Source organism: Bufo gargarizans, unplaced genomic scaffold, assembly GCF_014858855.1.
Source record: "Bufo gargarizans isolate SCDJY-AF-19 unplaced genomic scaffold, ASM1485885v1 fragScaff_scaffold_573_pilon, whole genome shotgun sequence".
NCBI lineage: Eukaryota > Metazoa > Chordata > Amphibia > Anura > Bufonidae > Bufo > Bufo gargarizans.
Genome location: NW_025334138.1, coordinates 1 through 14,469, shown reverse-complemented (window position 1 = coordinate 14,469; position 14,469 = coordinate 1). Strand labels below are relative to the sequence as shown.

Sequence of the window (14,469 nt, the reverse complement as noted above, 5' to 3'; positions counted from 1 at the left end):
GTCTTGTGTCGCCCCCTCCTGGCTCCACCATTACTAGGTGACAGTCCTTGTGCTGAGTGCGTTGCCCCGGCCCCCATCTTGTGTCGCCCCCTCCTGACTCCACCATTACTAGGTGACAGTCCTTGTGCTGAGTGCGGTGGCCTGGCCCCCGTCTTGTGTCGCCCCCTCCTGGCTCCACCATTACTAGGTGACAGTCCTCGTGCTGAGTGCGGTGTCCCGGTCGCCTCAGGCTCTTCTGCTGCTCGATCATCAGGTCGGGGAGCATTTTTCTCTTCGTTCTCGCCATTTTAGTGGCCGCCCCCACATTCAGGATCTTCCCAAATCTGTTCTTTTCTTTTGTGACTGTCTACGGAATGTGTGAGGGCTGGTCGCGGCGGGGTCTCCCCTCTCCCCCCGTCTGCCCGCTGCCGACGTTCTCCTCTTTTCCAGAGCGTTTTCCATGGTCACTTTGGCGCTGGGCGACGTCTTCTGACCAACTTTTGGTTTTCTTTGTCCTGACTTTGCAGGATCGCCAAGTCCGTGCTTCATCCCCCCCGGACCCCGCAGCAGCTGTTGGCATTGCCTCCTTAACCCCTTCACGACCAGGAAACTGAACTTCAAGGGGAGACTCCTATAGCCGAGACCCCACGACGCGCAGATCCCCGGCGACCCAGATACCGTTTCCTCCCATCAGTGATGAGAGATTCAAACTTCAAGAAAGCAAAGAAGGAGAGACGGAAGAATGTAAGAGAGGGGAGGGGGGAAGGAAGCCGAAAGTGAGAGACGGCCGAGGAGAGGGCATGAAGACGGGCGAGACCTCAGCTGACGAGACCCAGCAGAAAGTGGTGCGCCAGTCAGAGGTCACGGGCACAGCTGACCCCTGCGGACTTCAGGCTGCACCCCGAGGTCTCTGGGATGTCCTCACAGGAGACGTCTTATGAGATGATTGAACTGAAGACCTTGAGTCCACGTGATGAGCTGGATGGTCTGGATCTGACCAAGAACCCTAGAGGAGGACACCGCCTGGAGCGGACGAACGCGGTGCGGATCCCCCCGGGCCGAGCGCCCCTCATCCTACAGCGGAGCCTGCGGAGAAGGGTCGCACCAGGACAGGACGATGCTCTGCCGCCAGGAAAAGTAGGGAAGGGCCATTACTTCCAGCCGACGTCCCACACGCAGTACACCTGGTGCGACCTCTGCGGGGACTTCATCTGGGGCATCTACCGGAAGAGCCTGCGCTGTGCCTGTGAGTACGAACGCCCGGGGGGGAGGGGGTTAATGGTACCGGTATCACCGGTAAAACACAGCACCGCGCCAATTCACCTTGAAAGTGTATTCGGCCACGCAGAACCGCGTGTCCAGGCGCGATCTCATCCGCGTCACATGGCGAAAAAGTCACGGGAGGTTGTCAGACGGCAGGAATATTGTCAGGTGAAGTCATGTGACCGCCTCAGAGAGGCAAAGTAATGCAACGGGAAAATGTCGCCACCGAACACGAGATGTGCGCCAATAGGGATGGCGTTCTGCAGCGCCGTACGGAATACAAGTGCAGATGTGTGGCGCCAACAGACAAATGTCACTGCTGCGGGCACATCGCGGGCGCCACCTGGAAAAATGTGGCACAGTTTAAATTAAAGGGGTTCAGTCATGGGGAGACACATCGGCGCGCTGGGCGCCACAGTTACCATGGAAACAGCGAGTATTGCACAATGCACATGCATCCTCTTCCATACTCACCGTGGGGCCGAGCGTGCGGCTGATGTCAGAGGAGGTTCCGCTCTCTCCAGAGCTGCATTCACAATTCTTCATGCTTTATTCTCCAGTCACATCCAAAGCTGCAGTCCCACTCCTGCTGTACACTATGCCTCTCACTCTAGTCACATCTAAAGCTGCAGTCCCACTCCTGCTGTTACACTATGCCTCTGACTCTAGTCACATCTAAAGCTGCAGTCCCACTCCTGCTGTTACACTATGCCTCTCACTCTAGTCACATCTAAAGCTGCAGTCCCACTCCTGCTGTTACACTATGCCTCTGACTCTAGTCACATCTAAAGCTGCAGTCCCACTCCTGCTGTTACACTATGCCTCTCACTCTAGTCACATCTAAAGCTGCAGTCCCACTCCTACTGTTACACTATGCCTCTCACTCTAGTCACATCTAAAGCTGCAGTCCCACTCCTACTGTTACACTATGCCTCTCACTCTAGTCACATCTAAAGCTGCAGTCCCACTCCTGCTGTTACACTATGCCTCTCACTCTAGTCACATCTAAAGCTGTAGTCCCACTCCTGCTGTTACACTATGCCTATCACTCTAGTCACATCTAAAGCTGCAGTCCCACTCCTGCTGTTACTTTATGCTTTATTCTTCTCTCAAATGCAAAGCTGCAGTTGAACTCCTGCTGTTACACTATGCCTTGTTCTATAGTCACATCCAAAGCTGCAGTCCCACTCTTGATGTTACTGTATGCTTTGCACTCCAGTCACATCTAAACCTGCAGTGACACATTTGCTGTTTCTTTATTACTTGCACTCCATTCACATCTAAAGCTGCAGCCACACATTTGCTGTTACTTTATGCCTCGCACTCCAGTCACATCTAAAGCTGCAGCCACACATTTGCTGTTACTTTATTCCTTGCACTCCATTCACATCTAAAGCTGCAATCACACATTTGCTGTTACTTTATGCCTCGCACTCCAGTCACATCTAAAGCTGCAGCCACACATTTGCTGTTACTTTATGCTTTGCACTCCAGTCACATCTAAAGCTGCAGCCACACATTTGCTGTTACTTTATGCTTTGCACTCCAGTCACATCTAAAGCTGCAGTCACACATTTGCTGTTACTTTATGCCTCACACTCTAGTCACATCTAAAGCTGCAGCCACACATTTGCTGTTACTTTATTCCTTGCACTCCATTCACATCTAAAGCTGCAATCACACATTTGCTGTTACTTTATGCCTCGCACTCCAGTCACATCTAAAGCTGCAGCCACACATTTGCTGTTACTTTATGCTTTGCACTCCAGTCACATCTAAAGCTGCAGCCACACATTTGCTGTTACTTTATGCTTTGCACTCCAGTCACATCTAAACCTGCAGTCACACATTTGCTGTTACTTTATGCTTTGCACTCCAGTCACATCTAAATCTGCAGTCACACATTTGCTGCTACTTTATGCCCTGCACTCCAGTCACATCTAAAGCTGCAGCCACACATTTGCTGTTACTTTATGCCTCACACTCCAGTCACATCTAAAGCTGCAGCCACACATTTGCTGTTACTTTATGCTTTGCACTCCAGTCACATCTAAATCTGCAGCCACACATTTGCTGTTACTTTATGCTTTGCACTCCAGTCACATCTAAAGCTGCAGCCACACATTTGCTGTTACTTTATGCCTCACACTCCAGTCACATCTAAAGCTGCAGCCACACATTTGCTGTTACTTTATGCTTTGCACTCCAGTCACATCTAAATCTGCAGCCACACATTTGCTGTTACTTTATGCTTTGCACTCCAGTCACATCTAAAGCTGCAGCCACACATTTGCTGTTACTTTATGCCTCGCACTCCAGTCACATCTAAATCTGCAGTCACACATTTGCTGTTACTTTATGCCCTGCGCTCCAGTCACATCTAAAGCTGCAGCCATACATTTGCTGATACTTTATACTCCAACTCCAGTCACATCTAAAGCTGCAGCCACACATTTGCTGTTACTTTATGCTTTGCACTCCAGTCACATCTAAAGCTGCAGTCACACATTTGCTGTTACTTGTGGATGACAATTGCGAACTAATTCCAAGATCTCTACTTGCTGTCAGTGAATGAACAGATGATTGTTTGCATCCAGACACTGAAAACCCATACAGACCTACTAGCAGAGCTGAGGGTTTGTTACAATGTATCCAGTCTAGACAATGCTCTGTGATTGCAGCTTGGACTCCAGACTGACACATTGTAACAAACCATCAGAACAGGAGGGAGGTTTGTGCTGTGTTTTCCTCACAGGGGATTGTCTGCACTGGATACACTGTAACGCACCTTCAGCTGTGAGAAGGATTAGGTCAGCACAAGGCTCTGGTTCTGGAGGCAGACACCATTGTTCTGATGATGATGACAGACGTCTCTGGTTCTGATTCGCTCACCAGTTCCAGGATCTCTGCTAGCTGTTAGTGAATGAGAACATTCCTGTGAGGGCAGTAAACCTGTACAGAGCCAGTCCTGTTCTCAGCTGAGTGTCTGTTACAATGTATCCAGTCTATGGAAGGCTTTGTACCTGTTACCTACACTGATACATTGTTACAAACTGTCAGAGAGATTTGTGCAGCTGCTGCTGTGTTGTCTAGACTGGATACATTGTAACAAACCTTTAGCTGAAAGCGGCCCTAGCGGTGCCAGGATGCTGAGGCACAGAGCGCCACCTGGAGGACACTGCACACATGATGGAAATGTAGTCACAGGGGACATTTCTCTAGAGGTTGCAGCAGTTTTCTGGCGGCTCTTAGAAAAGCAGAGCCCCACATTGCACAGGGGCCCGGTCACCCCAGAGGAGCCGCCACAGCTCCTGCGCCAAATATAAAACCAGTGCGCGACAATTCATAAATGAGCTGCAACAGCAAAAAATGAAACTTAAAAATTACATTAAAAGAACAAAAAAGCTAAATTCACCCCCCCCTCCCCCCCCCCCCAGTATATTATTTATTATTAAAGCGCCATTCATTCCCTGGCAATGTACATATGATAAGCGGTGCACATACATAATACAGACGTGCACTAAGCATGAACAAGACGAGTTACAGACTGGTACAGAAGGAGAGAGCGTCCTGCCCGCGGGGCTTACACTCTACAGGGGGGGGGGGGGGGATTCACATGTGACGTGCACTGAAATAAAAGGATTATTTACCCAGAAAGTGGCCAAATATTCCCATAATATATGTACAGTGTATGACGGTGTCTCTAGATTTATATATCATGCTGTATATGTACTGTTGTGTGCGTACAGCCTTCACCAGACACTGCTGTGTGCGTGCACCCTTCACCAGACACTACTGTGTGCGTACAGCCTTCACCAGACACTGCTGTGTGCGTGCACCCTTCACCAGACACTGTTGTGTGCGTGCACCCTTCACCAGACACTGCTGTGTGCGTACAGCCTTCACCAGACACTACTGTGTGCGTACAGCCTTCACCAGACACTACTGTGTGCGTGCACCTTTCACCAGACACTGCTGTGTGTGTACAGCCTTCACCAGACACTGCTGTGTGCGTGCACCCTTCACCAGACACTGCTGTGTGCGTACAGCCTTCACCAGACACTACTGTGTGCGTACAGCCTTCACCAGACACTACTGTGTGCGTGCACCCTTCACCAGACACTGCTGTGTGCGTACAGCCTTCACCAGACACTGCTGTGTGCGTACAGCCTTCACCAGACACTACTGTGTGCGTGCACCTTTCACCAGACACTGCTGTGTGCGTACAGCCTTCACCAGACACTACTGTGTGCGTACAGCCTTCACCAGACACTACTGTGTGCGTGCACCTTTCACCAGACACTGCTGTGTGCGTACAGCCTTCACCAGACACTGCTGTGTGCGTACAGCCTTCACCAGACACTGCTGTGTGCGTACAGCCTTCACCAGACACTGCTGTGTGCGTACACCTTTCACCAGACACTGCTGTGTGCGTACAGCCTTCACCAGACACTACTGTGTGCGTACAGCCTTCACCAGACACTACTGTGTGCGTACAGCCTTTACCAGACACTGCTGTGTGCGTGCACCCTTCACCAGACACTGCTGTGTGCGTACAGCCTTCACCAGACACTGCTGTGTGCGTACAGCCTTCACCAGACACTACTGTGTGCGTACAGCCTTCACCAGACACTACTGTGTGCGTGCACCCTTCACCAGACACTGCTGTGTGCGTACAGCCTTCACCAGACACTGCTGTGTGCGTACAGCCTTCACCAGACACTACTGTGTGCGTGCACCTTTCACCAGACACTGCTGTGTGCGTACAGCCTTCACCAGACACTACTGTGTGCGTACAGCCTTCACCAGACACTACTGTGTGCGTGCACCTTTCACCAGACACTGCTGTGTGCGTACAGCCTTCACCAGACACTGCTGTGTGCGTACAGCCTTCACCAGACACTGCTGTGTGCGTACAGCCTTCACCAGACACTGCTGTGTGCGTACAGCCTTCACCAGACACTGCTGTGTGCGTACAGCCTTCACCAGACACTGCTGTGTGCGTGCACCTTTCACCAGACACTGCTGTGTGCGTACAGCCTTCACCAGACACTACTGTGTGCGTACAGCCTTCACCAGACACTGCTGTGTGCGTACAGCCTTCACCAGACACTACTGTGTGCGTACAGCCTTCACCAGACACTGCTGTGTGCGTGCACCCTTCACCAGACACTGCTGTGTGCGTACAGCCTTCACCAGACACTGCTGTGTGCGTACAGCCTTCACCAGACACTACTGTGTGCGTACAGCCTTCACCAGACACTACTGTGTGCGTGCACCCTTCACCAGACACTGCTGTGTGCGTACAGCCTTCACCAGACACTGCTGTGTGCGTACAGCCTTCACCAGACACTACTGTGTGCGTGCACCTTTCACCAGACACTGCTGTGTGCGTACAGCCTTCACCAGACACTACTGTGTGCGTACAGCCTTCACCAGACACTACTGTGTGCGTGCACCTTTCACCAGACACTGCTGTGTGCGTACAGCCTTCACCAGACACTGCTGTGTGCGTACAGCCTTCACCAGACACTGCTGTGTGCGTACAGCCTTCACCAGACACTGCTGTGTGCGTACAGCCTTCACCAGACACTGCTGTGTGCGTGCACCTTTCACCAGACACTGCTGTGTGCGTACAGCCTTCACCAGACACTACTGTGTGCGTACAGCCTTCACCAGACACTACTGTGTGCGTACAGCCTTCACCAGACACTGCTGTGTGCATATAGCCTTCACCAGACACTGCTGTGTGCGTACAGCATTCACCAGACACTGCTGTGTGCTTACAGCCTTCACCAGACACTACTGTGTGCGTACAGCATTCACCAGACACTGCTGTGTGCTTACAGCCTTCACCAGACACTACTGTGTGCGTACAGCATTCACCAGACACTGCTGTGTGCGTGCACCTTTCACCAGACACTACTGTGTGCGTACAGCCTTCACCAGACACTGCTGTGTGCGTGCACCTTTCACCAGACACTGCTGTGTGCGTACAGCCTTCACCAGACACTACTGTGTGCGTACACCTTTCACCAGACACTGCTGTGTGCGTGCACCCTTCACCAGACACTACTGTGTGCGTGCACCCTTCACCAGACACTGCTGTGTGCGTGCACCCTTCACCAGACACTACTGTGTGCGTGCACCCTTCACCAGACACTGCTGTGTGCGTACAGCCTTCACCAGACACTGCTGTGTGCGTACAGCCTTCACCAGACACTACTGTGTTCGTGCACCCTTCACCAGACACTACTGTGTGCGTGCACCCTTCACCAGACACTACTGTGTGCGTACAGCCTTCACCAGACACTGCTGTGTGCGTACACCCTTCGCCAGACACTGCTGTGTGCGTGCACCCTTCACCAGACACTACTGTGTGCGTGCAGCCTTCACCAGACACTACTGTGTGCGTACAGCCTTCACCAGACACTGCTGTGTGCATGCACCCTTCACCAGACACTACTGTGTGCGTGCACCCTTCACCAGACACTGCTGTGTGCGTACAGCCTTCACCAGACACTGCTGTGTGCGTGCAGCCTTCACCAGACACTGCTGTGTGCGTACAGCCTTCACCAGACACTGCTGTGTGCGTACAGCCTTCACCAGACACTACTGTGTGCGTGCACCCTTCACCAGACACTACTGTGTGCGTGCACCCTTCACCAGACACTGCTGTGTGCGTACAGCCTTCACCAGACACTGCTGTGTGCGTACAGCCTTCACCAGACACTACTGTGTGCGTGCACCCTTCACCAGACACTACTGTGTGCGTGCACCCTTCACCAGACACTGCTGTGTGCGTACAGCCTTCACCAGACACTGCTGTGTGCGTACAGCCTTCACCAGACACTGCTGTGTGCGTACAGCCTTCACCAGACACTGATGTGTGCATATAGCCTTCACCAGACACTGCTGTGTGCGTACAGCCTTCACCAGACACTGCTGTGTGCGTACAGCCTTCACCAGACACTGATGTGTGCATATAGCCTTCACCAGACACTGCTGTGTGCGTACAGCCTTCACCAGACACTGCTGTGTGCGTGCACCCTTCACCAGACACTGCTGTGTGCATATAGCCTTCACCAGACACTGCTGTGTGCGTACAGCCTTCACCAGACACTGCTGTGTGCGTACAGCCTTCACCAGACACTGCTGTGTGCGTACAGCCTTCACCAGACACTGCTGTGTGCGTGCACCCTTCACCAGACACTGCTGTGTGCGTACAGCCTTCACCAGACACTGCTGTGTGCGTGCACCCTTTACCAGACACTGCTGTGTGCGTGCACCCTTCACCAGACACTGCTGTGTGCGTACAGCCTTCACCAGACACTGCTGTGTGCGTACAGCCTTCACCAGACACTGCTGTGTGCGTGCACCCTTCACCAGACACTGCTGTGTGCATACAGCCTTCACCAGACACTGCTGTGTGCGTACAGCCTTCACCAGACACTGCTGTGTGCGTACAGCCTTCACCAGACACTGCTGTGTGCGTACAGCATTCACCAGACACTGCTGTGTGCTTACAGCCTTCACCAGACACTACTGTGTGCGTGCACCCTTCACCAGACACTGCTGTGTGCATATAGCCTTCACCAGACACTGCTGTGTGCGTGCACCCTTCACCAGACACTGCTGTGTGCATATAGCCTTCACCAGACACTACTGTGTGCGTGCACCCTTCACCAGACACTGCTGTGTGCATATAGCCTTCACCAGACACTGCTGTGTGCGTACAGCCTTCACCAGACACTGCTGTGTGCGTAAAGCATTCACCAGACACTGCTGTGTGCGTACAGCCTTTACCAGACACTGCTGTGTGCGTGCACCCTTCACCAGACACTGCTGTGTGCATGCACCCTTCACCAGACACTACTGTGTGCGTACAGCCTTCACCAGACACTGCTGTGTGCGTACAGCCTTCACCAGACACTGCTGTGTGCGTACAGCCTTCACCAGACACTACTGTGTGCGTACAGCCTTCACCAGACACTGCTGTGTGCGTACAGCCTTCACCAGACACTGCTGTGTGCGTACAGCCTTCACCAGACACTGCTGTGTGCGTACAGCCTTCACCAGACACTGCTGTGTGTGTACAGCCTTCACCAGACACTGCTGTGTGCGTGCACCCTTCACCAGACACTGCTGTGTGCGTACAGCCTTCACCAGACACTGCTGTGTGCGTACAGCCTTCACCAGACACTGCTGTGTGTGTACAGCCTTCACCAGACACTGCTGTGTGCGTGCACCCTTCACCAGACACTGCTGTGTGCGTACAGCCTTCACCAGACACTGCTGTGTGCGTACAGCCTTCACCAGACACTGCTGTGTGCGTACAGCCTTCACCAGACACTGCTGTGTGCGTACAGCCTTCACCAGACACTGCTGTGTGCGTGCACCCTTCACCAGACACTGCTGTGTGCGTACAGCCTTCACCAGACACTGCTGTGTGCGTACAGCCTTCACCAGACACTGCTGTGTGCGTACAGCATTCACCAGACACTGCTGTGTGCGTACAGCCTTCACCAGACACTGCTGTGTGCGTGCACCCTTCACCAGACACTGCTGTGTGCATGCACCCTTCACCAGACACTACTGTGTGCGTACAGCCTTCACCAGACACTGCTGTGTGCGTACAGCCTTCACCAGACACTGCTGTGTGCGTACAGCCTTCACCAGACACTACTGTGTGCGTACAGCCTTCACCAGACACTGCTGTGTGCGTACAGCCTTCACCAGACACTGCTGTGTGCGTACAGCCTTCACCAGACACTGCTGTGTGCGTACAGCCTTCACCAGACACTGCTGTGTGTGTACAGCCTTCACCAGACACTGCTGTGTGCGTGCACCCTTCACCAGACACTGCTGTGTGCGTGCACCCTTCACCAGACACTGCTGTGTGCATATAGCCTTCACCAGACACTGCTGTGTGCGTACAGCCTTCACCAGACACTGCTGTGTGCAAATAGCCTTCACCAGACACTGCTGTGTGCGTACAGCCTTCACCAGACACTGCTGTGTGCGTACAGCCTTCACCAGACACTGCTGTGTGCGTACAGCCTTCACCAGACACTGCTGTGTGCGTACAGCCTTCACCAGACACTGCTGTGTGCGTACAGCCTTCACCAGACACTGCTGTGTGCGTACAGCCTTCACCAGACACTGCTGTGTGCGTACAGCCTTCACCAGACACTGCTGTGTGCGTACAGCCTTCACCAGACACTGCTGTGTGCGTACAGCCTTCACCAGACACTGCTGTGTGCGTACAGCATTCACCAGACACTGCTGTGTGCGTACAGCCTTCACCAGACACTGCTGTGTGCATATAGCCTTCACCAGACACTGCTGTGTGCGTACAGCATTCACCAGACACTGCTGTGTGCGTACAGCCTTCACCAGACACTGCTGTGTGCGTACAGCCTTCACCAGACACTGCTGTGTGCGTGCACCCTTCACCAGACACTGCTGTGTGCGTACAGCATTCACCAGACACTACTGTGTGCGTGCACCTTTCACCAGACACTGCTGTGTGCGTGCACCCTTCACCAGACACTGCTGTGTGCGTACAGCCTTCACCAGACACTGCTGTGTGCGTACAGCCTTCACCAGACACTGCTGTGTGCGTACAGCCTTCACCAGACACTGCTGTGTGCGTACAGCCTTCACCAGACACTACTGTGTGCGTACAGCCTTCACCAGACACTGCTGTGTGCGTGCACCTTTCACCAGACACTGCTGTGTGCGTACAGCCTTCACCAGACACTGCTGTGTGCATATAGCCTTCACCAGACACTGCTGTGTGCGTACAGCATTCACCAGACACTGCTGTGTGCGTACAGCCTTCACCAGACACTGCTGTGTGCGTGCACCCTTCACCAGACACTACTGTGTGCGTACAGCATTCACCAGACACTGCTGTGTGCGTACAGCCTTCACCAGACACTGCTGTGTGCATATAGCCTTCACCAGACACTGCTGTGTGCGTGCACCCTTCACCAGACACTACTGTGTGCGTACAGCATTCACCAGACACTGCTGTGTGCGTACAGCATTCACCAGACACTGCTGTGTGCGTGCACCCTTCACCAGACACTGCTGTGTGCGTGCACCCTTCACCAGACACTGCTGTGTGCGTGCACCCTTCACCAGACACTACTGTGTGCGTGCACCTTTCACCAGACACTGCTGTGTGCGTGCACCCTTCACCAGACACTACTGTGTGCGTGCAGCCTTCACCAGACACTGCTGTGTGCGTACAGCCTTCACCAGACACTGACGCCCCCTCCTGGACTATACGTGAGCTGCAGGGCCCCTGGAATAAAGTGGCACTTCTGGGACAGTGTTGGGGGCTGGGACCCCCACTATTTACCGGTATTACTCTTGTGTCTCGTAGACTGCAGCTTCACGTGTCACTACCGGTGCCGCGCTCTCATCCGGTTAGACTGCAGCATAGGAGAAGACGCAGACAGCGACACATCACAAGATGCCACCTGGGAGAAAGACACTAATGTGGTAAGATCACCCTGCCGCCATATTACCAGGGCACTCTGGCGCCCCCCGACCACCTGGCCGTGCAGGGAACTACAGCCCTACATAGGGGCCCCTTACTGAGACCCGCTTCTCCTTCCTAGTGCTGCCCTAACAGTCATCTAATTTATGAAGAGGCGGGCCCCTGGCAGTCCAGGCCCCTGGCAGTCCGGGCCCCTGGATGGTGTCATTTTTCTTGCCAATATTTATACCTATTTACAGGCAAAAATGTTAGTAATTTGCGGAGGCTGGAGTCCTGCCCCCGACGCGCCCAACTGCCAAACATGCTGGAAAACCGGCTGTGCGACTAAATATTGTTGCCGCCCGGTGAAATCGGAGGCCGCTGACTATTTTTTCGACTAAGGGCTCGTTCACACGACTGTTGGTGTCCTGTTCCCTTATTGCGGACCGCATTTGCAGATCCGCAATACACGGGCTCCGTTCCGTGTCATTCTGCATCACAGATGTGGACCCATTCATTTCAATGGGTCCGCAAATCCGGAGATGCGGAACGGAACCCCACAGAAGCAGTACGGAGTGGTTCCGTTCTGTTCCTCCGCACCGCAAAAAGATAGAACTTGCTCTATTTTTTTGCGGAACAGACGGATCGCGGAGCCATTGAAGTGAATGAGTCTGCGATCCCCATGCGCCTGCCCCACGGAAGGTGCCCGTGCAGTGCGGGCCACAATTTGCGGTTCACAGCACGGGCACGGGACACCAACAGCCGTGTGAACAAGCCCCTTAAGGAGTGCTGTGGCCCCTACATTTCCAGGACTGGTGGGGCCCCTGCAGATCCTATGATGGGCTGGGTGCCCACCCTGTGCAGCCAGGTATGTTAACCCCTAATGTCCCAGGGGATCAGCAACCTCCGGCACTCCAGCTGTTCTGGACTACAACTCCCAGAATCCTCCCCTCTAGGGGAGTTACAAGAATAGCTGAGTAGGTGTGCATGCTGGGAGTTGTGGTTTCACAGCGGCTGGAGCCCCACAGGTTGCCAGTCCCTGCCCTTAGCCGGCCCGATCCTTCTCCGTGATTCTGATGAGAGTCAGGACGCGCCCAGACATTTTACTGTAAATGTGAAAAAACAAGGTCCCGCGGGGGCGGAGCATGACACATGGATCCAGAGAGCCCCGCCCACACTGTATCAGTTTTCCTGGGGGACTTCTTTACTATTTCCAGCCTCTTTCCGCCGCTATGTCAAGTCTATAGTGGGAGATAAGCGGCCGGCGCCCCTCCCCCGTCAGTCCGTTCTTTGTGAATGTTAGCGTGGGGAGCGTTCTCTGTGCGGTCACATGACCCCGTGGATAATTCTAATTTCCCGCCGTTTCCTCTCCCCTTTGAGTACTGAATTTTTTTGTGAGGCTTTGCTTTGACTCCATTTGTTTAGTCAGCGACAAATGGCGGTTGCGGCGTCTCGTATACAGCAGCGGTTATCACGTACGGGCTGTACAGGGCGCCATGTGTCCGAGTAATGGCTGCGGATCGGGTTACAGCGCGCGGGGGGGGGGGCGACAACCAGGAACTATTAAAAGCAGGATGTTCTGACATCTGGCAGCCCCCCCCCCAGGATATGTGGTCATGTGACCGGGGGCAACACAAAGAACAAAGATTAGGATGATCAGATCTGAGCGGCGGGGCAGGAAGGGGTTAATGACCAGGGGGGGCATCAGATGTCATGTGCACCATCACAGGGTTCCCCTTGCGTTCTCCCCCCAGCCCTGACTGACCTATGAATAGAATGCGAGGACAGCAGTGAAGACTGACACAGGCAGAGCCACTGCCTGATAACGCCAACAAGTTTCAGCAAATGTGTCATTTTCAAACCTTGAGGGAGTGGGCGTGGTTTGACAGGAGGGGGCGTGTCCTAAATATTTTAGAGTACGGGCACAGAGCGGCCGTGGTGCGGCGGAGTACCGGGCAAAACGGATCAGAACCGCATGGTCTATTTAATGGTCATGCAGTAAACGGATAATTAGCCGGATGTGAAAACCGCGCCAATCCGCAAGTGTGAACACGGCCGGACACATCAGCGGCTCGACTCTCTGCGGTCCTGGCGGTGGATACATTGTGTACAGTCCAGAGGTTACAATGTATCAGTCTGGAGTCCGAACATTGAGGATTGTCAGCGGCTCCGCGGAGACGCGGTCCGCCTCGACAGAAGTGGCGCGAGACTTCGGTTAGTTTGTAGTCACATCTGCGCATTTAAAAATAGGAATCCGAGGTTGGGCTTTGGTGCTCGCCGCTACCTCCGATCCCTGCTTTAAATAGTTTTTCAATATGAATTCAGCAGGAATCCACCGAACTATTGCGCGAATTCGGGCGAGACGAACTTTGGCTCCACGGAGCCCATACATTTTAATGCATACAAGCACACGAACGTTGTTTGTTTCCGTGTCCGTTCCGTTTTTTTTCGAGATAGGATGTGAACCCATTCATTTCAATGGGTCCGCAAAAAATGCAGACAGCACACCGTGTACGGCCCGCATCCGTATGTCCGCTCCGTAGCCCCGCAAAAAAATAGAACATGTCCTGTTCTTGTCCGTTTTAGGCATTGTTACAATGGATCCGCAAAACACATGCGGTCATGTGCGTAGCCTCACATAGAAGGATCTGAATGAATCAATCTATGATCCGAAGGTCGAGCGCACTGGATACAACTGTAACAGACCCTCAGCTGTCAGCAGTTTTAGGTCTGGACAT

At 53.4% G+C, this 14,469-nt stretch overlaps 1 protein-coding gene across 1 annotated transcript; it reads left to right on the top strand.

Moving 5' to 3' along the window:
* Window positions 1–202: 202 nt before the first annotated feature.
* RASSF1 (Ras association domain family member 1) lies at window positions 203–14,195 on the top strand. The gene is made up of 2 exons (XM_044273287.1): window positions 203–1,225; window positions 11,636–14,195. Exons 1-2 carry the CDS (start codon window positions 895–897, stop codon window positions 11,851–11,853), a joined length of 549 nt encoding a protein of 182 aa, XP_044129222.1. The 5' UTR covers window positions 203–894; the 3' UTR covers window positions 11,854–14,195.
* The last annotated feature ends 274 nt before the right edge of the window (window positions 14,196–14,469 follow it).

What these genes read in the sequence shown, in the direction of transcription:
- RASSF1 (XM_044273287.1), top strand. Translation starts at nt 895, where the DNA reads ATGTCCTCACAGGAGACGTCTTATGAGATGATTGAACTGAAGACCTTG. An exon ending in GAAGAGCCTGCGCTGTGCCT is followed by an intron (nt 1,226 to 11,635) that starts GTGAGTACGAAC and finishes TGTGTCTCGTAG; the next exon opens with ACTGCAGCTTCACGTGTCAC.